Here is a 19,890-nt window from a genome sequence, read left to right as displayed (position 1 = left end):
AAATTTGGCTGACTGCGTTTATGGTCTCTGTTGTGCGCCGTAGAGCATCTGAGTGGCTTTGTCAGCGCCACTTGTCAGGTTAGCCTACTAGGCCAGTTGACCCTTTCGAAGCCACGTCTGGAAAATGGTTGTTTAATAACTGGATTCTTGAATGTCTTCCGGCTTGATAGAGATAAACATTGGAGGAGGCCATACGTGTAACCTGAAGTACTAGTTGACTTTTTCTAGTAGATATGTCCCTCTCTTCCAATGTTCGCCGTCGCCGGAATGCCCTTGATATCGCCAAAGTGGCCGGCATCGATCGCTTCAGGCGGCTTTGTGGATCCTATCAGACGATGCAGTGCCGAGCGCGTTCGGTGCTGCTCGTCGATCACATCAAAGACCTCGCAACCTTCAATCAAAGTTCTGACCGCAGCGGCGGCCTTGACCAAATTGTCCTGCCGTTGTTGCATGGTCAATATGTCTTGTTCACGAGCACTACTATCAGCCGACATCACTGCAGCTTGGTGGCCAGCATTCTCAGCTTCCGTCTGCAGCATTCGCCAGAATTGCCAGCGCGAAGTCTGGAATACAAAGGCTCTCAGAATGTCAGGAGCCTGCATTGCGTGAGTGATGCACACTTGATAGGCGGAGGAGCCTGACACACCTTCTCTTCGAGATAGTGTAGCTCCTCTCCACCATTGGAAATGAAGTGCTTCAGAACTTCGATTCTTTCTCGGTCAACAATGGCTCTCTTCAGAGCCCGCAACAGCGAAGCGATATCCTCAGGACCTTCCATCGTCACTTCTGCGAACTTTGAGTCCTCGCGACCGACACGGGCTGATGTGGCTGCCGAATACAGCGTCGCTGAGCCTCCATTCGTGAAAGTGTTGGACAGAGTGGTGGTCTGATCTCCATTGAGATCAATCGGCAACTCAGCCCCCGGCCGTACATACTTTTTGACTCGCAATCGGACCCAACGTCTCCGACGGACGAACGAACGGGGCCACGGGTGGTTGCCATGCCAAGCAAATCGTGATCCAAAGGCAAACGAATACTGCCACCCTTCCTCATCGACATCCCCTGACATGTCAACGTACCACGATGGCCATGCCCACTTCCAGCTGGGATCGGGAACGTCTGCGTTCGTCACATCCACAGGGCTCGCCCTATGATCACCAGTTACCCAAGCCGGTGGATCGAACTGCAGCAGCGAACGGTGGGAAAAAAGCGGAACTCCAAAGATCCACCACCCTCGCTGGTTCTCATAGAGAATATCAAGCCGTGATGGAACAGGCGGATTGTCGACGTTTCCCACATTACTAACCTGCCCAGTCGATGAAGTGACGCCAACTGATCTGCCATCGGAAAACTCTCCTTCCAATGATCGGCCCGGACTCAATGTTTCACCTACGACGGCCGTCGAAGACTGAGGATCAGTGCCATCCGCTGGCGGGATGCCCAACCTCCCCGGCTGCCATTTTGCGTATTTTCGCTTGGCGAGGCCATTCCTCACGGAGTGTGTCGTGAGCCGCGCCTTCAAGGATGATGTTGCAGAGAGCGAGTCGACTCGTGTATCCTCGCGATTCACGGAATCAGGCTGTGTGTTGTCAACAAGGCCAATTGCGGGTGCGCGTTCGCTCTCCGTTGCCATTGTTTACACTCCGCCATATAGGTGAGGTCATACTCGAATAGCCGGGTTCTAATGTGTCTGGAGATGATGATGGAGAAACCCATCGCAGAGCAATGCTTTGCCATGAGTCCATGGCCCGTCGATTCAGATGATCACAAGCATGAAGATGCGGTCATGGGCTCACCGCTCACGTCATCAATCAGGTAATAATTGCCAAAAGCAGTAGTCATGTACTTGAATAAAGGTAATTTCTCATCAGAGTTAGTTAGCTGGTCTTGGCAGATTCTAGCACTAGTCCATTTTAGGTATTTGCGTAAAATTGAACTCCGCGAAGATAAACAAGCGTCAATGCCCATTGCCCAAAGTACCTCCGCAAATCCAGTGCAAGATACCTCAATGCAAGATGCAGGCACCTCATTATCGAAAAATCGAGTTACAGTCGCCAGCTGATCTGACGTATCTCTACACCAACGCGGTAGCGCAAGCGCGTCAGAAGCTCGACCTGCATCTCCCGCCGAGCGCGAATGATAATGATCCCCTCAAGGCGCGCGTGAAGGAACTCGTTGACGAGGTATGGATCCTATGCCCCAATTCCGCTGTCCCTCCACTGAGATCTTATGGTTAGTTTATAAAAAAGACATTCACGTACGCGTCCGAATCCATCAGTATCAACGGTCTCGATTTCCACCCTGGAGAAGCAAGCTCAAAAGACACTGGCAAGAACAACCCATTTCCGTTTCCGTCCGCGTTTACCGCGCAGGAGACGGTGGAGTATGAGCCATATGACACGGAACTTGCGTCGCGCGTTACCTCGCTCTACGCGCAATTGGAGTCCTTAACAACGACCGTCGCGCAGCTGCGCCGCGAAGCGCCCCGGAATGCGGCGAAGTCGTATGCTGATGCGCTGAACAAGGTGCTACAAGAGGAAAATGAAGAAGCGCGACGGCTGGATGAGGAGGAGGAGCAACGAACACATCCTCGCCAGGGTCGTGATGACGAGGACGTGGAAATGAAGGACAGTGAAGAAAGCAGCCACATCGACCCTTCGTGGGAGCTGAAGATTCCCTTCAACACAAAGCAGGAGGAGGAGCGATGGCGGAACGGGGAAATGGCGAGTGTTTATTCTGACGCGCTGCGGACCCTGCTGCGTCTGCAGGGAGAAAGCGTCGGCGGCGAGGAAGAGTCGAGCAGCACTGATCCGGCACCGCGCGCACTTGCGACGTCGATAGGACTCGCAGAAAGAGCCGGGAAAGCGGCCGAGGTGGTGGAGAAGATATGATGGTTATGCGTTCACAAGGCCTTCTATGAAGTCGACATCGCACACAGCCTCCTTGGCTTGGATGGGGCGATGTGCAGGTATCCAGCCGGCCGTGTAGGGCTGACGGCGCCGCGCGTCAACGGAGCGTCTCTTCCTCTATTTTTGAGGCTTGCCGACGCATTACCGAGGCGGTGTCCGGAAGTTACCGTTTGGGGGATTACAAGGAACGGGCTTGGACGATTGCTTGGTTTCGTCGGACCATGACCTGTGCGCGAGACACACAGTTCCGGAGGACCGGCACCGTAGCCAGGGTCCGATCTATCATCACCGGTCATACATTGCGCCATATTTCCTTGGCCACCGACTACTTTAATGTACAGTCGAGGAATCTATCGCATCCGATAATAATCGGGCGCGTACTCTACTAACCAATTCCTTTCAATCTTCGTGATGTCGCGAATGTAGATCTTGTCGCCCGTTTCGAGTATCTCATGAAAAATGACCCAGTCCGCTTTTCGATTCTACCGAAAATGGTTAGCCTGCGGTGATAGTCCATGTAGAATGAAAGGATACATACAAACATCAGCGAGCTCGGATGTGCATGGAGAGTCAAGTCCCCACTAACGGTTCGAAACGTCCCGTCTGGCTGCATCTTTGCGGCATGCGCAAAGAATCCCGTTGTCAGACATCGTCGGATCTTTTCCGGTTTCTCCGGGTCCGCCTGGGGCTTCGAGCCGGATAAACTCTCATCCACCGACAAGCCAAAACGCTCCAAGTGACGTTTCAGCTGTGCCCGAATGCTCACGGCACGCATGAGCGACTTGTAGTTCAGGTTGTTGTCTCGGCACCATTTCGCGTCCTTCTTGCCCTTGGTGACAAAGGCATGGTAGACGTTGAGATAGGTCAGATGGTCGCCCTCCTCGACGGCGAATTTCCTCCGGGAGCTCTCCGCCGCGCCTCGCTCGCCGCCGTCGTCCTGCACCCAGATACCACCCTGCAGGCTGACCATGGCGGCGATGGAGAGGATCTCGCTGAGGCATCCGAATGAAGCCGCGCTGAGGAGCACTTTGCCCATCATGGGTTCCAAGGCCAGCTCGGCCATACGGAACCCGAGAGGTTTTGTCAGCTTGGCGTAGTCATCCACGGCACCGAGGGAATACAGCAGCTCCAGTGCGCGGATCACCAGCTCGGCCGGAGGTGATGTCAAGAAATCGAATCGCACAATGTTGTCGATTCCCAGGGCCTTCAGCTGCATGACGACGGGAGCGAGGTTGGAGCGTTGGATTTCCGGGGCGGTGGTGTCTGACAAAGTTTCGTAGGATTGTTGGGTGTAGAGCCGGAAACATTTCCCTGGTTTTGTTCTGCCTGCCCGTCCGGCTCGCTGCGTGGCAGATGCCTTTGAGATGGGAACTGCGGTTAGTGTCTCAATTCCGGTTTGTGGGTTGTATGCCCGGAGTTTGGCAAAGCCGCAGTCCACCACGTAGACAATTCCGTCGATGGTCACCGAGGCCTCCGCAATGTTCGTTGAGACGATGACCTTGCGTGTATTCTCTGGAGTGGGTTCAAAAACGTACATCTGCTGCTCGACTGTCAGGCCAGAGTATAAGGGCAAGGGCATCAATGTCTTCGCCTTCGGATGCAGCGTCGCGGCCCGTTCGGAGATCATCTGCACGGTCCTTTCAATCTCCTCGCGACCGGTCAGGAAAACCAATATGTCACCATCTGCTTCTTGAGTATGTATGTCAAAGACGGTTTTGACGGCTCTTTCAATGTAATTCTCTGCGGGGCTCTCCAGGTAGAGGACATCCACGGGATACATTCTCCCTTCAAGACTGATAATGCGGCCAACATCGCCGCCCAATTCTTCTTGTTCGCCATCGCCCGACGATTTCTTGTCGTCGCCAGCAAAAAAGCGGAGAAAGTCCTCGGCCTGCAGTGTCGCGCTGCTGATAATGATCCGCAGCTCAGGCCGCTTCTTGCGGATCTTCTTCAGGATGCCCAGCAAAATGTCCGTGCTCAAGGAGCGCTCATGGGCCTCATCAACCATAATAACTGAATAGCGCGACAAAAGAGGATCAACCAAGGCTTCGCGGAGCAACATGCCATCGGTGAGGAACTTGATCTTTGTCCGCGCAGACGTGACATCCTCGAATCGGATCGAGTAGCCCACTTCCTCGCCTACATTACAGCGCATTTCCTCTGCTACTCGCCGGGCCACTGTAGTTGCTGCGACCCGTCGCGGCTGTGATCTGTCAGATCAATGCATCTCAAATAATGTTTCGTGCAGACTCACCTGAGTAACCGCAATGACCTTCCCATCGGCCGTCCATCCTGCCTGATCAAGATATTGCGGCAGCTGCGTCGTCTTCCCGCTGCCCGTCTGCCCAACTACAATGGTCACTGGGAATGTGTCGACGAGATATAACAAGCTGTCCCTGTGCCGAGCAATCGGGAGCAGTGCTGGCGGCTTGTACAGGGACGGGATGAACGCCGACGACAGTCCCGAGTCATCCGCCATGAGGACTACTGGCAGCGGTTAGCGAGCACATTGACGTGCAGCGACCGACGAGCAGCGGATATATAGAACTCGACTCTGAGTTCTCTGATCGATTCATCTGAGCCCCAAAGCTGCTCTCCGCGAAGAGATCGATTACGTAAGCCTAGCTATCCGCCCCGGCGTCCACGTCGGTGTGGCGCATGTTGACGACGGGGATCGAGAGCATGAGCTCATCCCTAAGACTTGGGAGATTTTAGGCTTCTACTTTCAACTCGACCTTTCTATTGCTGCATCGCCCCGTTTGTTTTTGCTCAGATATCGGTCGCTCAGCATATTCCCTGTTAGTTGACGACCATGGCAGATTCAGGCACTGTACGTAAGCACCTTGCACCAATACACCCGCTAATGAATTTCATCGCGCAGAACACGCCGGCTGCCGGATTGACCAGTCCAAAACCGGAGTCACCAACGACGGCGCGGCCTTTGGACTTTGACGATGACCACGATACCGGCGTCTCTTCGACGCCGGCGCAACAGTCACCCCCAAAGACTGAAGTCCCCCCGCCAAAACCGCCCCGCCCGCTGAGTCCGCGACAGCAGGCGGAGGAAACGCTCAAGGAAGCGTTTCCCACTGTGGAGGCCGCCGTGATAAGAGCTGTTTTGACCGCGAGTGATTACAATATCGAACGGTCGTTCCATGCGCTGCTGGGTACGGGTCGCAATGCCTCGTGTTTGGTGGCATGAGGTGCTAATAATGTCCGCTATTAGGCATGACCGATCCGAAAGCCCAGGCGGAACTGCCGCCTCCTCCTCCGGCAAAACCGACGCGACCCGTTACGTCCACAACGCGGTCCCAATTGGAGCAAGATGAGCGGCTTGCTCGTCAACTGGCGGAACATTACAATGGAGCTGCGCGACACCACCATCCTCAGCAGGGTAGATACAGAAGCCGGCAGAGGTATGATGACTACGAGGAGGAGGAGGAGCGGGAGCCAAATTTCTTCGAGGGTATATGAGCTCTTTTTCCGATATTACCTTCCAGCCAGCTGACCCGGTCTGCGGTAGATGAGCTGCCAATCATCCGCGAAAACATCCGCAAAGGCTTTCTAGAGACGCAGTCCAAAGTTAACGCGTGGGTTCAGAGTTTGAAAAAGAAACTGGACGGTGAAGAAACGGACGAGGACGATGACGATCATTACCAACGCTGGCGCGAGGATCAGTACGGGCGACCGAGACGGAGCGGAGAATCGGGGCGTCGTAGTGAGCCATACGATGAAGACCCTCGAATCATCAGTGACAATTTCGCTGCTCTGGAGTTGGAGGATACAACAGGTGTGTTACGCAGCCGCTATTAGTACATTTCGATCGTCCTAACGCTGATGACAGCTCCGCCGCGCCCCCCGAGACCGCAAGGCAACTCCTCCCAGTCGACGTCGCAAGAGCGGAGAAAGGTCGCCTTCCAGGACGGCCCGCCAGAGTCGATCAATGACACGTTGGATGCTCGACGACAGCCCAAACGAACCCCAAGCGGCGGCAAGTCGAGCAAATGGCAGCCGCTGTCCACCGTTGACCCATCTCCAATCAACGACAACGACCCGTTTAGTCTCGGAGACAGCGAGGATGAGAGGGAGACGAAGAACAAAGACTCGGGCACGGATGACGATCGGGCCAAGAAGGCCACGGCGGAGGCCATGGCTGAGGAACTCGGGCCAAGCTCGAAGAAATAGGGCGGAGGTGCCGCGAAATGATCATTGTCACATAATAGGGAGATTCTGAGGCTCGGATTTGCGTTTTGAGATATCCTTTTGTGCAGCACGCGATGTTGTGATCCAGGCAGTGTAAACCTTTGAAATACCTGATTCGTATTGCTTGATTGTAGTAGTAGGCCTATTGATCGCGATTTCGGACAGTTGAAGCCGTCAAACGTAAATGCCCGTTCTTAATGCCTTGTAGACGCGAGGTTACCGATCGACCGGTCTTTGTGTCGCGGCTGCTTCTCTTCGCAGCTCTTGAATGACAGTCTGGGACGCGAATGCCATCAGCGAAAAGTCCCTCAGCAATCACCACGGAAAACATACTGCAAGCGCATCAGGTTTGACACCGTTCTCGATCAATGACACGCATAGCGACAACTCGGTGCGGTCAAGATGAGTGTTCTGGCACTCGTTAAGCTGGGTGATCATTGATATTCAGGGAAGCGGACGCGTACCAGAAGGGTTGAGATCTCGTGGAGGATGTCAATGACTTCACGCGCTGCTTGGCGCTTGTCGTCCTGCTGGGACGGCATTGCTTTGGTATGTACTGGAAGTGATGATGATTGCGTTCTCTTTCTCCGCGCACAAAAATCTTTCAATTCGGAAACACTACAGGGTAGTAACCTTAGCTAAGTAAGGCCTCGCTTCAGGTACTTATCTGATAGGCATGGGCGTCCCCTTATCGCCCCTAATCAATAGGCCTGGCTTTAGGCGGGTCGGGTTGAACACCCACCAGGCATCCCCGCCAACAAAAACAATTTTAGTTCTCAGCGGCAGACTTCTGTCCGGGAATTACAGATCATGGCTGACAAACTGGTCATTGCGGACCTCCATTCCTTGGGGCAGTCCGAGGCCATTGACATTCTTGCACGCATTGCCCGCATAGAGCGCAAAACGTTCCCTTCAAACGAAGCTTTAAGCTTCACTCCCGATCTGTGGCGGAAAAAACCAAACACGACCGTCCTCTACATGATGGACAATGCCCCTGCGGCCCTGGCGGCGTATGCCGTCTACGTTCGGCAAAAGGGACTTGCCCTTTTGCACAAGATTTGTGTCGCGGAACCATATCGACGAAAGGGAGCAGGCCAGCGACTGGTGCAGTACATCCAGCAGCGACTCCAAAAGGAAGGCTGCCAGTGCATCCAACTCTGGGTCGACAAGAATCGTGAGCCGGCTCGAAGGTTGTACCTCAAGTGCGGCTTTGTAGAGCGAGAGGAAGTCCCGGATTACTACGCGCCGGGGCGGACTGGCATCCGCATGGTTTATGAAATCCGGAATGTTTAAGGGCGGCGGGGAGAAGGATACCTCGTGAGACTTTTGATAAGGATCTTGATCTTCTGGGTCCTTGAATGCAGGGCTTGGGAAGCCCTTTTTCACTGCCTTCCCTCCCTTTTGTGCCGCCAGGGATACCCTAGCCATTGTGTGGAATGCCCCTTGCGAGCACCACGGTAATCCTTCGAACGTGCACCTAGCAGTCTTCCACGCGACAGGACAACACCACAGCCATACTCGTGCATTTCGCTCTGACGTCAAAATTCTTGCAAGTATGGATGCTTTGGGAAGGGGACAGGAGTCTAGGGTTATCCTTCAACCGTGCCTTGATCATGGATCGACTTTTGACCCCCCTTCATCCCGCCAGGTCGTCCTCCCCTGGGAATTATCTTCTGCCTCATGTCGTTGAGTTGTAACAGTCGGCTATGAGAACTCTTCTTGTTACAGCGTCTCCCGACTACTACACAGTGACCTGACAGCGTCACATCCAAGCAATAGCCACCATGTTGCTCTTTGTCGCTTTCCTAGCGCTTGCTAGGATCGCGACAGCGGCGCTGGCTTCGAACTATCCGATCAACGCGCAGCTGCCGCCAGTTGCTTGTGTGTCCGAGCCCTTTAGGTTCACTTTCTCTCCCAGCACCTTCGTCGGTGGCGGTGTAGGGTTGACTTACTCACTCGTTGACGCTCCACAATGGCTCCGAATTGATAGTGCCCGTCGGATGCTGTATGGAACGCCAGGCACTGAAGATGCCGGTGCGACACAGTTTCTATTAGTGGCGGCAGACGCCTCTGGGTCGACCTCCATGAGCGTGACTCTGGTGGTGTCCAAAGAACCTGGGCCAAAGTCGAAGTCTTCGATTCTCTCCGAGTTGTCCAAGAACGGGCCGACGTCCAGCCCAGCAACATTACATATGTATCCCGGAAATGCTTTCGTTGTCGATCTCAACGCCTCGGAACTGTTCACCAACATTGACTCTACGACGGTCTACTACGCGACGTCTGGGGAGAACTCGCCCCTTCCTTCATGGATCGGGTTCGACTCGTCAAACTTCCAGTTCTGGGGAATGACACCATCCGCCTTGCCATCTGACCCCCAAACATTTGAGTTCAACCTTGTTGCATCTGATGTTGTTGGTTTCAGTGCGGCCACCGTCAGTTTCGACATCGCTGTCAGCAAACATATCATTACATTTACGCCGCCGGAAAGGACGCTCAATTTTACACCGGGGCAGCCTTTCAGCACACCCCATTTTATAGGTGATCTTACCATCGATAATCGGACTGTGTCGCCCAAGGATCTGTCAGTGGTCAAGTTCGACGGCCCGTCCTGGCTGTCACTGGACAACCAAACCGTATCGCTCAGCGGCACGGCTCCGGAGAATGCTGGAAACGAGAACATCAAGATCACCGTTTTGGACCATTTCCATGACAAAGCGACACTTGGTCTTCAGCTGAGACTGTCCCAGCTCTTCTCGAAAGGGGTGGTAAGCTGCAATGCCACTATTGGGAAAGACTTCTCATATACATTCGACAAACTCCTACTAAACGGCGACAACGTGGAATTGGACGTTGACCTGGGCGATGCGCCTGCTTGGGCAAAATACGATGAGAAGAGCTGGACGCTGTATGGGCACGTCCCGGATGATGAAAAGCCACAGAATTACTCTATCAAGCTCGTCGCGCGACGAGGGTCAGTCACTGAGTTGCGCAACCTCAACTTGAATGTGTTCGAGGACGACGCCGGCGTGGTCGACAATCAGAACTCTTCAGGGTCAACGCCGCATCAGCCGAAGGCTGGTATCATCGCTGTGGCGGTTGTTGTCCCTGTAGTCGTTGTTAGCGGCCTATTGACTTTTCTCTGCATTCTTTGCGTTCGCCGCCGTCGTTGTAAGATCAAGGAGGACCAGGAGGCTTATAACGACAAGTTAGCTGCGTCGCCGGATATGCACGACCCCGATCTGGCGCAGCGAGATGATGAAGCTATATCGGCGGGACAAGGCACATGCCAGCGTTCGTCAAGCTCAAGCGATCGCTCCGTTCCTCGACTAGAGCTTCCGCCACTTTGGGAAACGGAGTCTCTTGCCCGTAAGGAACAAAAGACCCCCGAGATTGACAATCAAGCTCCTCGAGCGACGTTTGATTGGGGAATTATCACGGACGGCAACCAGCTGAGTCAAGGAACTCCCAAGCGAAGAAATACGGCAACACAAACCTCGCCGTCTTCACGATGGAGTGATCGACGCAATTCAAGACGCGAGCCGCTCAAACCAATCCAACCGCGGTCGATCAACCGAGATTCCGCGTTGTCCTTCAAGTCAAAACGCTACTCAAAACGATCGAGCGGGATCTCTGTGACGTCAGGGCTTCCGGTTCGACTGAGTGGTGCCGGCCATGGGGCAGGTGGCTTCGAGCCACCTGTAGCAGCACCGCAACGGCTTGCGCGGGCATCCTGGGACGACGACACTGACATTGAAAGCTTAGCCATGATGTTCCCGCGGCCTACCTTGGCTCACCGGCGAATCAGTCGGCGGGCCCCAAGGGCCAGTTCACCGTCCCTGGAGCCAGACTCCCTGGAGGCATTTATTCAGGCGCGTGCTCGAAACCGCAACTCGGGGAACCCGATGTTCGCATCGCGACTGAGCAGCCGGGGGTCGACCGTGTATCGCACACTCGAGAAGGCGCGCTGGAGCTCGAGCATAGCGGACACTGCCCGTTCTGTCTCGAGCTACGCCGATGAAAGGCGCCTGGGTCGCCCCACGTCAGCTATGTCGCTTTCGGTGTATGAAGACGACCAGTCCAACTCGGCGGTGGCAGGGACGGTGTCTCCGATCTCCGAGACACCATCCATGTCCAGGACTGCGGACAATCAGGCCAGGATGGTGAAGCGCTACACCGATGCGATAGAGGAAATGCCTCGGTTCTGGAGTCAGCGCAGCATGAGCCGCTATGCGTCGCCGGACTCCACTGATAACCACCTTGCCGAGGACCGGGAGAGTGACGAGGAGCAACGACCCTGGTATCGGCAACTGGCGGATCCTGACGAGAGGCGAAGTGTGGAGAGGTCTGACCAGCTCTCGAGCAGAAGCAGCAGTATCCAGGGTGATTTGGCTTTTGTTTAGTCTGACATTTTTTACGTCCTTTTGCATCCCGTTTCGTCTTGCAGGCGTGATCTGGAGCATGATGTTGACCTGTACGTACTTGATGCTGGTGTTTGATGATTTGGTCTTTTTCCTGCTTTCCTACGAGTATGTCGATCAGGATACATACATGCTACATACTTGGAAGATACCTAGCAACAAACGTGTTCCAGAACCACTGTGTCCACAGCTGTCAAGTGGCCGATGGAGTAAGTTATCGACCTCGAAATCTCCGACTGGAAGATGGAGAGCGGTCCGTATTGGTTTTACCGTTTTTTTTCCCCAGCTGTTTCATTCCCCACCACAAAGAAGGGAAGATGGCGTAATACCAATACACGAGCTAAACGTCGACCATACCCTTTCCGGTAAACAACCAAGCATTTTCGTCATTTTCCCTCGATCCCGCGAACCGGTGTACCTCTAGAGGACCCTTTTTTTTCCCCTCTTTTTCTCTGGCTGGAGAGATCGGTCTCTATTTTTGCCTGGAAGGGAAGAGCTGCAAAAAAAAAAACTATCTCTGTCCCCTGTGATCTAGATTCTTCTTCTTCTCTTATTTACCTAAGTTACCTATTCTTATAATCCCGCAAAAGCCAACCTGCGGCCGACGAGCACTTGAATCGCGGCCCAGACAGGCCACACCCCACATCCTCAAACTCCGTCTGGTCGCTTACATCGATCTCTCTCTGAGCTGAAGACTAAAATAGACCACGAACTTCCCCAATACCACCAGAAAAGTCGGTGCGGACGACTCACGTCGTTCTTCCACTGCTCTCCCTCTCCCACGCTTCGCATCCCTCTCATCTCCTCCGACTCCGAGTCTTGTGATTCTGCGGATGCGACTTCCGGCTGCTGCTGGTTCTTGAGTTGTGTCCCTCCCCCCAAGCCGCATTGCCAGTTCTCCTCCTCTGCCCTTGCAAAATCAAGCCGCCGTGACCAACGGAAATCATGGGTCAAACTTTGTCAGAGCCCGTTGTTGAGAAGGTATGCGCCGATCGCCGCTTATTGCTCTTATCCACTCGGCACCTGACCGTGGGCTGATGGGGGATTGTAGACATCCGCCAGCGGTGACGATGAGTGCGTACTCTACGGGTTGTCAGCCATGCAGGGCTGGCGAATTAGCATGGAGGACGCCCATGCCGCTGTCCTAGACCTACACGCCCGGTACCGAAGCAAGACTGGTGAACCCACCCCTCCCGATCAGCGGCTGGCTTTCTTCGGCGTCTACGACGGCCACGGCGGCGAGAGGGTCGCGCAGTTTGCCGGTGAGAATGTTCACCGGATCGTTGCCGGCCAGGAGGCATTCGAAAGGGGTGATGTCGAGCAGGCCCTCAAGGACGGTTTCCTGGCTACGGACCGTGCCATCCTGGAAGGTCTGTTGATGCGCTTTCTAACTTAAGGGTGATTAGAACTGACCGGTTTAGATCCGAAATATGAAGAGGAGGTATCCGGCTGTACGGCGTCCGTCGGGGTAATTTCAAAAAACAAAATCTGGGTGGTGAGTCCTGTCTCTGCAGTAGTCCAGCCGTGATGCCAGGTTGACTGGTTCTAGGCCAATGCTGGCGATTCGCGTTCGGTACTCGGTGTCAAGGGGCGCGCGAAGCCCCTGTCTTTTGACCATAAACCGCAGAATGAAGGTACCGTCATTAGTCTCGCTTGAGAACGGGATGGCTCGAGACTGACTGACGTGGGTTTAGGCGAGAAGGCGCGGATCAGCGCTGCCGGAGGCTACGTCGACTATGGACGAGTCAACGGAAATTTGGCTCTGTCTCGAGCCATTGGCGACTTTGACTTCAAGAAGAGCGCCGAACTTTCTCCAGAACAACAAATTGTCACCGCCTATCCTGACGTGACCACGCACGAGATTACTGATGATGACGAGTTTCTAGTCATTGCTTGTGACGGTATGTTTGGCCCAGCGGTCGACGTTGTCTGCGTTCTGTGGCTGACTACCATTCTCTCTCCCATTGGCTTCGCTTGAAAGGTATCTGGGATTGCCAATCCTCCCAAGCCGTTGTCGAGTTTGTCCGCAGAGGTATCGCCGCCAAGCAGGAGCTTCATCGGATCTGCGAAAATCTGATGGACAACTGCCTCGCGTCCAACTGCGAAGCCGGGAGCGTGGGATGCGACAACATGACGATGATCATTGTTGGCCTACTGAACGGCAGAACAAAGGAGGAGTGGTACAACACCATTGCAGAGCGCGTTGCCAGAGGCGACGGGCCCTGCGCTCCTCCTGAGTACGGCAAGTTTGACGAGAGCACCTAAATCATCACGCTCGCAAGCTGACTTGAGATCCTTGGATCTGTAGCCGAGTTCCGCGGCCCGGGCACGCGCCGCCAACTTGAGGATAGTAGTCATGACTACGATATGGATATGGACAGCCGGTCAAGAGAGTTTAGTGTACGGGAGGGCCGGATCATACTGCTGCGCGATGACACTGAGTCTCATGACAAACAGGAGGACGATAACATGTTTGATCCGGCGGAGGACAAAGATGACGAGAGCCGAGCGCAGACGAAATCGGCTCACTCCGGGAGCGGCAGCGCCGCAGGCAAGTCGCCCGAAACGCCGTCGACGACGACGAATGCGAATCACACATCGCCCATATCAGTTACGGATTCATCGCCGGGGCGAGGGGCCGCCGATAACGAGGCCGCAGTCAACTCTTAGCTCCGGCATCGCTTCGACCAGTTCTTGACATCCCCCCTTTTTTGATGTTCTTTTTTTTCCCTTTTTTTTTTTTTTTTTTCTTTCCCTCCAACCCCCCGTGTTTTGAGTACCACGGATACACTCTGCCATGATGATGATGATAACGCCATGACATCGATTGTGCGACGGTCTTGCTCGGCTTCGCTTTTGTCTCGTACAGACCCGACGGGTCCCTTTGAGATCTTTTCAGTCATGCGGTTGTCTCTATGTTTCTCTAGGCGCTTCATATGGCCAATTGACATGTCATGATCTTCTTTTGATGCGTTCTCCTTTCCCGGCACTATCGACCTAGTCATATCTTCTCCCTGCCTCATATTATATACCTCGCCATAGCCTCCATTATGTTTTGGCCCCTTCATCTTTCGATTCCCAGACAATGGATCATGAACGGTCTGCCGGAGAATTCTAGGGAACAATCGCGCGGGTCCCTTGCGAGCATTGCTAAGGGTAGAGGTACAGATCAGATCAATCACTGGGGGGTGTGGTGGCTTTTCTTCATGGCGTAACCGGAGATACTTTCTGTTCATGATATTCTGTTCGTCTGATATTATTGATTTGAGTTGCCGCTATCGGATGAGTCGTATGTTTTCAGGTCTGTTTCATTCTTATTTCCCATTTGAGTTGCATGTATCTTGCGTTCCAGATTTGGTGTGCCCGTGAATATATGATCACTACCTAGATGAAGAGGACGTGTGCAGAGTGGGTGGTGGAGTATGGTAGCTGTGTTGCATAGTATCATCGAAAGGTGCATTGCATTGGATGTATCATGTATGGGTTCATTCCGGAAGGGCCATGATAAGGGCATCAAACGAATAATTCCCGATTGTTTCCAGACCGGCAGGTTTATCGTCGTGGCGAATCAGTTCCATCTACTCTAAGTACAGTCCCAACATTCCTCCCTCGACTGGAAACTTTGTTCGCCCACAGAGACAATCGAAGACGACGCAGACTCTGACTCCTATGGTCCAGAACCAGTGGAACAATCTTGAAAACCGGAAGTTGAGTCTTCGATCATACGCACAAACCCCTACCTTTCTGGAGGAGAAATTCATTTACTAATTCAATCCAAGATCTGTTCTCACGTCTGCAGTTATTGCATGGTACTGTTATGATCGTTTGACTCATAATGATATTCAACACGCGGCTCCCGATGCGCCCCCAAACGCCGTTTCCGTCGTCGAAGCTGCAGCCGGCGCCGTCGTCGCATGCGATAATAGTAGTAGTAGGATGCTGCTAACACGGCAAACCCGATGAGAATGAACACTTTTTGGCATCTCCTGAAGTCGGATGAGGAGTTGGCCATTGTGGGGAATTATTGATGCACTTTGACCGGGTCGATCAAGTGCTATGGTGTTGAGGGTTGTGCAATGTATTGCATTCTGCAGTGCGACGCGTCGAACGCGTTTTGGGGGCACGTGACGCTCGCGGGATAACACGCTGACTAATAAGTACAATCTAACCTCCCTAGGTAGGTAAGGTAGTTACCCGATTTACTACATAGTTTACAGGGCCGTACCTTCCTTTGCTGATACAACCCTAATCCTGACTATGCTCCTGTCCTTCCTCTTTCCTTCGATCCTTTTTATCTTTCCAACCTTCAGTTTCTCCTTCGAATCTTTTTCCTTTCCTCTCACTGTGCCCTGTCCAACTCGTAGACCAACCACTATTAGGACCAACAATACCTGCATTGCACTAGGTACTATGCTTTTGAGGTCTACGAGATCCGAGTTGTCCCATTCTCTACATGATCTCCCTAGACTTCAATCTTTATGGATACTACTTTCTCTCACATCGTCTTATGGATTTACTGAAACTTGAACAAACGCCGAATCTGACAATCAAAAATAGTTACTACATTCTCGCTTGAGACATTTCATGTTACCGAACTCAAGGACTTGTCCGCTACGACGACGCCGCCAACCCCCGCCCAGGGTATAACTTTCAGGAGGACGAGCGAACTCGCCTATCCGAGGTGAACGTTCTTGTTACGGCATTTCCTGGCAGAAACTCCTTAAACCAGAAGTATCGCATGGACAACAAGAAAATCAACACCAATCGGGAATACCTCGCCCTGGTCACCGAGTTCAAGAGGCTCCTCCTGGTGTTGGCGCACTTGACCGGGGGCACCTGCCCGGGCTCTAGAGATTCTAAGCATCCTGCATGCCAACACCGCCAATGCGCGCCGAAATGCGTACATTGAAAACGGCATGGTGTCGCTGGTCACAATGTACCACAGACGGTTCAAAGTGACCAACGACATCTGTGTCGTTCATCGGTATCTGCCTCGGTCCGTTGGGCGATTGGTTGTTTACTACATGTGGCTGGCTCTCCCCTTTGTCGAGCACCTGTCGGCGATCTGGCGTCGGCAGGGTGCTGACGACTGGGTCCCGGTGCCGGACTCGTTTCCTGAAATGAGTCCGTACGTCTGGGGCCCCGACGCCGGCACCGGTCGCGCCTGGTCGCCGGTGGATGCGAGGAAACTTCCTGCATGCCGTGCCCTGTCCATGAAAGATTATGGCTTCGTTTGCTCCAACCAAATGGATGGACAAAGCAATTCCGTTCCTTCCTGTGATGGGCGTTTTGACCAATCGAGAAGCTGCCCAAATAAATGGCTGAGATAACGTACATAAACCTTCAGAATGTGCTCATGATTGGTATCCACGATCACGAGCTGGCATCATGATACCTTTGGGTCAAGTCGTTCTTCAAAGGTGGCCAGGTGGATTATCGATACAACCATGATCAGATGTCAACGCTAAGCGTTGGACTGTCCGGTGAGTGTCCTGGCGTAGAGTTTGGAAAAGAGGTCATCTAACTTCTCTACCTATTCGTTGGGCAACAGCCGTTCCGAGGCACCAACTAGTCGGAAAGCCACGAAGCATGGCCCAGCTTTCAGCAGGATTCTAACAGCTAGAGAAATCTCGGCGGAGATAACGACTTTCAGTGTCTCCCACGAACCTGAAGATTGATCAGTCTGAAGAAAATCATCGCAAAAGCGGGAAACTACGAATGAAGATAACTTCAAACAGTTATCGAAATTGAGAAATTACGTCTATCGACAGAAAATCCGAACTTATGATTTTCCTTTACTTCCAGAAACGACTTGCCTTGATGCCGCTGATCGGCTGCTCAAAAGTCTTCTGCACCTCCTCTCCCCGATCTCTCGTGCATGCGCGAAGCGGCCGAACCAGTCGGAGGAGGATCCGGGGCTTACACAGAAAAGCTTCGTAAGAGACAGCTGAGTTTGCTAAGAGAGCTTTGCAAGATGTTTCAGCGTAACGACGCCACCTTTCTCTGTTTCCAAACGGATTGAGTGCTGCTGCCGTTGCGAGGCAGGCCCCTGGTCGTGGACGATTCAGAACTCTGAAAATCTGTCACAGATCAAGGTGAGCTTCTCTGTTATGGGTCTAATTTGGTCCTGCTAACGTAGCAAAATGAGCCTGCTTGCCGCTGAGAACCGAGCAACAGTGCTATCAACCAGGAACGCGAAGCGAAAAAGCCGGGGGCTCAGAAAGTTCTCGGTTTCTGGGACGAGATGAGGGAAGGGTGGATATTGGGTCCAAATTGGGTCTATATGTTGAATAATCTGATGAATCGCATACATTCATTAAGTATCCTTCTTTATTATCTCGTGTTTGTTGTGTCTGCCTGACATTCCTTTATCTATGTTGTTTCTGCCTCATCTACCCGTGTACATCAATAGGGGTCGTCCCCTACCCTCTGTGGTACTGACAAAGACAAGAATCAAGCATTAGATATCAGCCTGCTCCTCAGAACCACTTGTTTCATTCCTTCAGATACTTGCCGAATGTATCATAACCTGCCAAAACTCAACACTATTTACAAGGGTGAGTCCACGAACTTACCCTTGGAAGATGGACCGCAGGACCAAGCCAACATCCAAGAAGGTCAAGGCCCATCCGTCGACGGCAGGATGGATCGTAACGGAACCTCCCTCCACCAACCTGCGCATCTGCCAGAGGAGGAGTTCTAGCTATTGTAGTAGCCCTCTGAAGCGGACGATGCAGAAGGGAACGGGTATGCGATGGGACAATGATATGATGTGGATGACTCGATCGAATCCTTGCTGATAAATGGATCAGTTTTAAGATTTGTTGAATGGATTTACATAGTGTTTCCTGGATACATTCATTGCGCAGCGAGCGAAGCGAGCGAGCAACACAGTAATATACCGTCGGCCACTCCGGGCTGTGTACTCTGATTGGCTGGAGTTTCTCCTTCTGATTGGCTGCGTCCTCTCATTCTGATTGGCTTCAGAGTGTATGCTATTGTGTACACTCTCCCTTGCTGTTCTCATTGGCTACAAGGAATACGCGCCTTTCGCTTCGGTATTGGTCAGTACTCGTACTCCGTACTCACTGCGTGGCTCGCGTCCAGTAAACAAACATCCGGCCCTTCGTTTTTCTTTCCCGTGTCGCGTGTTGTGCACCACTTTCGACCTGTACAGGTTCATTCCATTCGAAATGTCCAAGGACTGCTCCCGTTGCCGTCGGCTTCTGCCTCTTGATTAGCTCATTCTCCTCAAAGCCCCCGAGGGTGGGACGTACACGAAGATGTGCTTCCGCTGCCGTCAAAACCTCCGCGAGGCCGCTGCCAATGTACGTGTATCACCCGCTCTCTCTGTTCGTCCGATTCTCTCCTCAGTACCGCAAGCGCCGACGCTCTGACAGCATAGCTTTTCGGACCGCCCTCGAGCATCTGCGTGACCGGAGCGTAACCATGGACGACTGGGAGTTGCTCTGCCGCCGCATTCAATCAGTCGTTCCTCATGAAAGTCCGGCCTTCAATGACGCCCTCCGAATTTGGTTTACTAAGCAGCGCGTCAGACAACACAATGAAGATCGGTTGCGGGCCCTTGATCAACCAGTGCTGTCCATCTCGGCTGTGCATGAGGGTAACGGGGCTAGCTAAGCCTCCGAGGATGAGGCGGGAAACCTACATGCCTACCTTTGCCTCTCATTACGCTGCCAGATCATGCTGACTGAAAATATTTGGGTTGAGCGCGGGTTGGTGAACGGGGCCATCGGCACGCTGGAAGACATTGTCTGGCCACCGGACACTGTCGACCCATGCAGCCAACAACCGATGGTGCTTCTGATTCACTTCCCCGGGTATAATGGGAGGCCGTTGAGTATATCCGAGGAAGGAAGGCCTTTGGTTCCGGTCTTCCTAACGAGACGGGAGTTCTTGCATAACAATGCTAAATGTTCTCGGTGCCAGTTCCCTGTCACAGTTGCATACGCGACACGGTGCACAAGGCACAGGGAATCACTGTGCCGAGGGCTGTTCTGAACATAACGGACAGGGAGTTCTCGACCAGGCTACAGTACGTCGCCATCTCCCGGGTGAAAACCCTTGATGGCATTCTGTTTGAAGAGCCATTCGATTATGAGCGAATGGTGAACAGACACACACACCCCATCGTCCGCATGCGTAATGGTGACTACGATCGTCGCAGAGGGCTGCACATGGAGGAGCCCTTATGTACATAATCCTCCGCTTTTAGATCTCATTTCTGACACATAACTCCTTTCTGTACATTGAAAGGAAGTACTGTATTAATGTCCTAGGGCTAGGGCTATTGCCGACAGAGTGGGTCCAATGTCAGAGCTCACGACCAGAATGATTGG

General features: G+C 53.1%; 8 protein-coding genes across 8 annotated transcripts; 5 read left to right on the top strand and 3 right to left on the bottom strand.

Annotated features, from left to right (window-relative positions):
- Nucleotides 1-224: 224 nt before the first annotated feature.
- Nucleotides 225-1,633, bottom strand: VTN31DRAFT_6664 (uncharacterized protein; the record flags this gene model as incomplete). Its single annotated transcript, XM_069407299.1, has 2 exons — nt 225-596; nt 647-1,633. 2 exons carry the CDS (start codon nt 1,631-1,633, stop codon nt 225-227), a joined length of 1,359 nt encoding a protein of 452 aa, XP_069258839.1.
- A 382-nt stretch (nt 1,634-2,015) lies between these two features.
- VTN31DRAFT_6663 (uncharacterized protein) lies at nt 2,016-2,891 on the top strand (the record flags this gene model as incomplete). Its single annotated transcript, XM_069407298.1, has 2 exons — nt 2,016-2,183; nt 2,238-2,891. 2 exons carry the CDS (start codon nt 2,016-2,018, stop codon nt 2,889-2,891), a joined length of 822 nt encoding a protein of 273 aa, XP_069258838.1.
- Nucleotides 2,892-3,259: 368 nt separating this feature from the next.
- On the bottom strand, nt 3,260-5,388 carry VTN31DRAFT_6662 (uncharacterized protein; the record flags this gene model as incomplete). Its single annotated transcript, XM_069407297.1, has 3 exons — nt 3,260-3,391; nt 3,448-5,112; nt 5,164-5,388. The coding sequence occupies 3 exons, from the start codon at nt 5,386-5,388 to the stop codon at nt 3,260-3,262; spliced, it is 2,022 nt and encodes a 673-aa protein (XP_069258837.1).
- A 333-nt stretch (nt 5,389-5,721) lies between these two features.
- VTN31DRAFT_6661 (uncharacterized protein) lies at nt 5,722-7,094 on the top strand (the record flags this gene model as incomplete). Its single annotated transcript, XM_069407296.1, has 5 exons — nt 5,722-5,739; nt 5,791-6,076; nt 6,136-6,375; nt 6,433-6,699; nt 6,754-7,094. The coding sequence occupies 5 exons, from the start codon at nt 5,722-5,724 to the stop codon at nt 7,092-7,094; spliced, it is 1,152 nt and encodes a 383-aa protein (XP_069258836.1).
- A 234-nt stretch (nt 7,095-7,328) lies between these two features.
- Nucleotides 7,329-7,654, bottom strand: VTN31DRAFT_6660 (uncharacterized protein; the record flags this gene model as incomplete). Its single annotated transcript, XM_069407295.1, has 3 exons — nt 7,329-7,388; nt 7,446-7,523; nt 7,577-7,654. The coding sequence occupies 3 exons, from the start codon at nt 7,652-7,654 to the stop codon at nt 7,329-7,331; spliced, it is 216 nt and encodes a 71-aa protein (XP_069258835.1).
- A 268-nt stretch (nt 7,655-7,922) lies between these two features.
- On the top strand, nt 7,923-8,405 carry VTN31DRAFT_6659 (uncharacterized protein; the record flags this gene model as incomplete). Its single annotated transcript, XM_069407293.1, has 1 exon — nt 7,923-8,405. The coding sequence occupies one exon, from the start codon at nt 7,923-7,925 to the stop codon at nt 8,403-8,405; it is 483 nt and encodes a 160-aa protein (XP_069258834.1).
- A 491-nt stretch (nt 8,406-8,896) lies between these two features.
- VTN31DRAFT_6658 (uncharacterized protein) lies at nt 8,897-11,512 on the top strand (the record flags this gene model as incomplete). Its single annotated transcript, XM_069407292.1, has 1 exon — nt 8,897-11,512. The coding sequence occupies one exon, from the start codon at nt 8,897-8,899 to the stop codon at nt 11,510-11,512; it is 2,616 nt and encodes an 871-aa protein (XP_069258833.1).
- A 963-nt stretch (nt 11,513-12,475) lies between these two features.
- On the top strand, nt 12,476-14,200 carry VTN31DRAFT_6657 (uncharacterized protein; the record flags this gene model as incomplete). Its single annotated transcript, XM_069407291.1, has 8 exons — nt 12,476-12,511; nt 12,582-12,900; nt 12,952-13,025; nt 13,080-13,164; nt 13,225-13,431; nt 13,512-13,772; nt 13,839-13,930; nt 13,988-14,200. 8 exons carry the CDS (start codon nt 12,476-12,478, stop codon nt 14,198-14,200), a joined length of 1,287 nt encoding a protein of 428 aa, XP_069258832.1.
- Between the last annotated feature and the right edge of the window lie 5,690 nt (nt 14,201-19,890).

This window comes from Thermomyces dupontii (assembly GCF_041956625.1).
Source record: "Thermomyces dupontii strain NRRL 2155 unplaced genomic scaffold VTN31scaffold_7, whole genome shotgun sequence".
NCBI classification, from domain to species: Eukaryota; Fungi; Ascomycota; class Eurotiomycetes; order Eurotiales; family Trichocomaceae; genus Thermomyces; species Thermomyces dupontii.
Note: the sequence above shows the minus strand (reverse complement) of the source record. Positions and strands in the feature narration are given on the sequence as shown.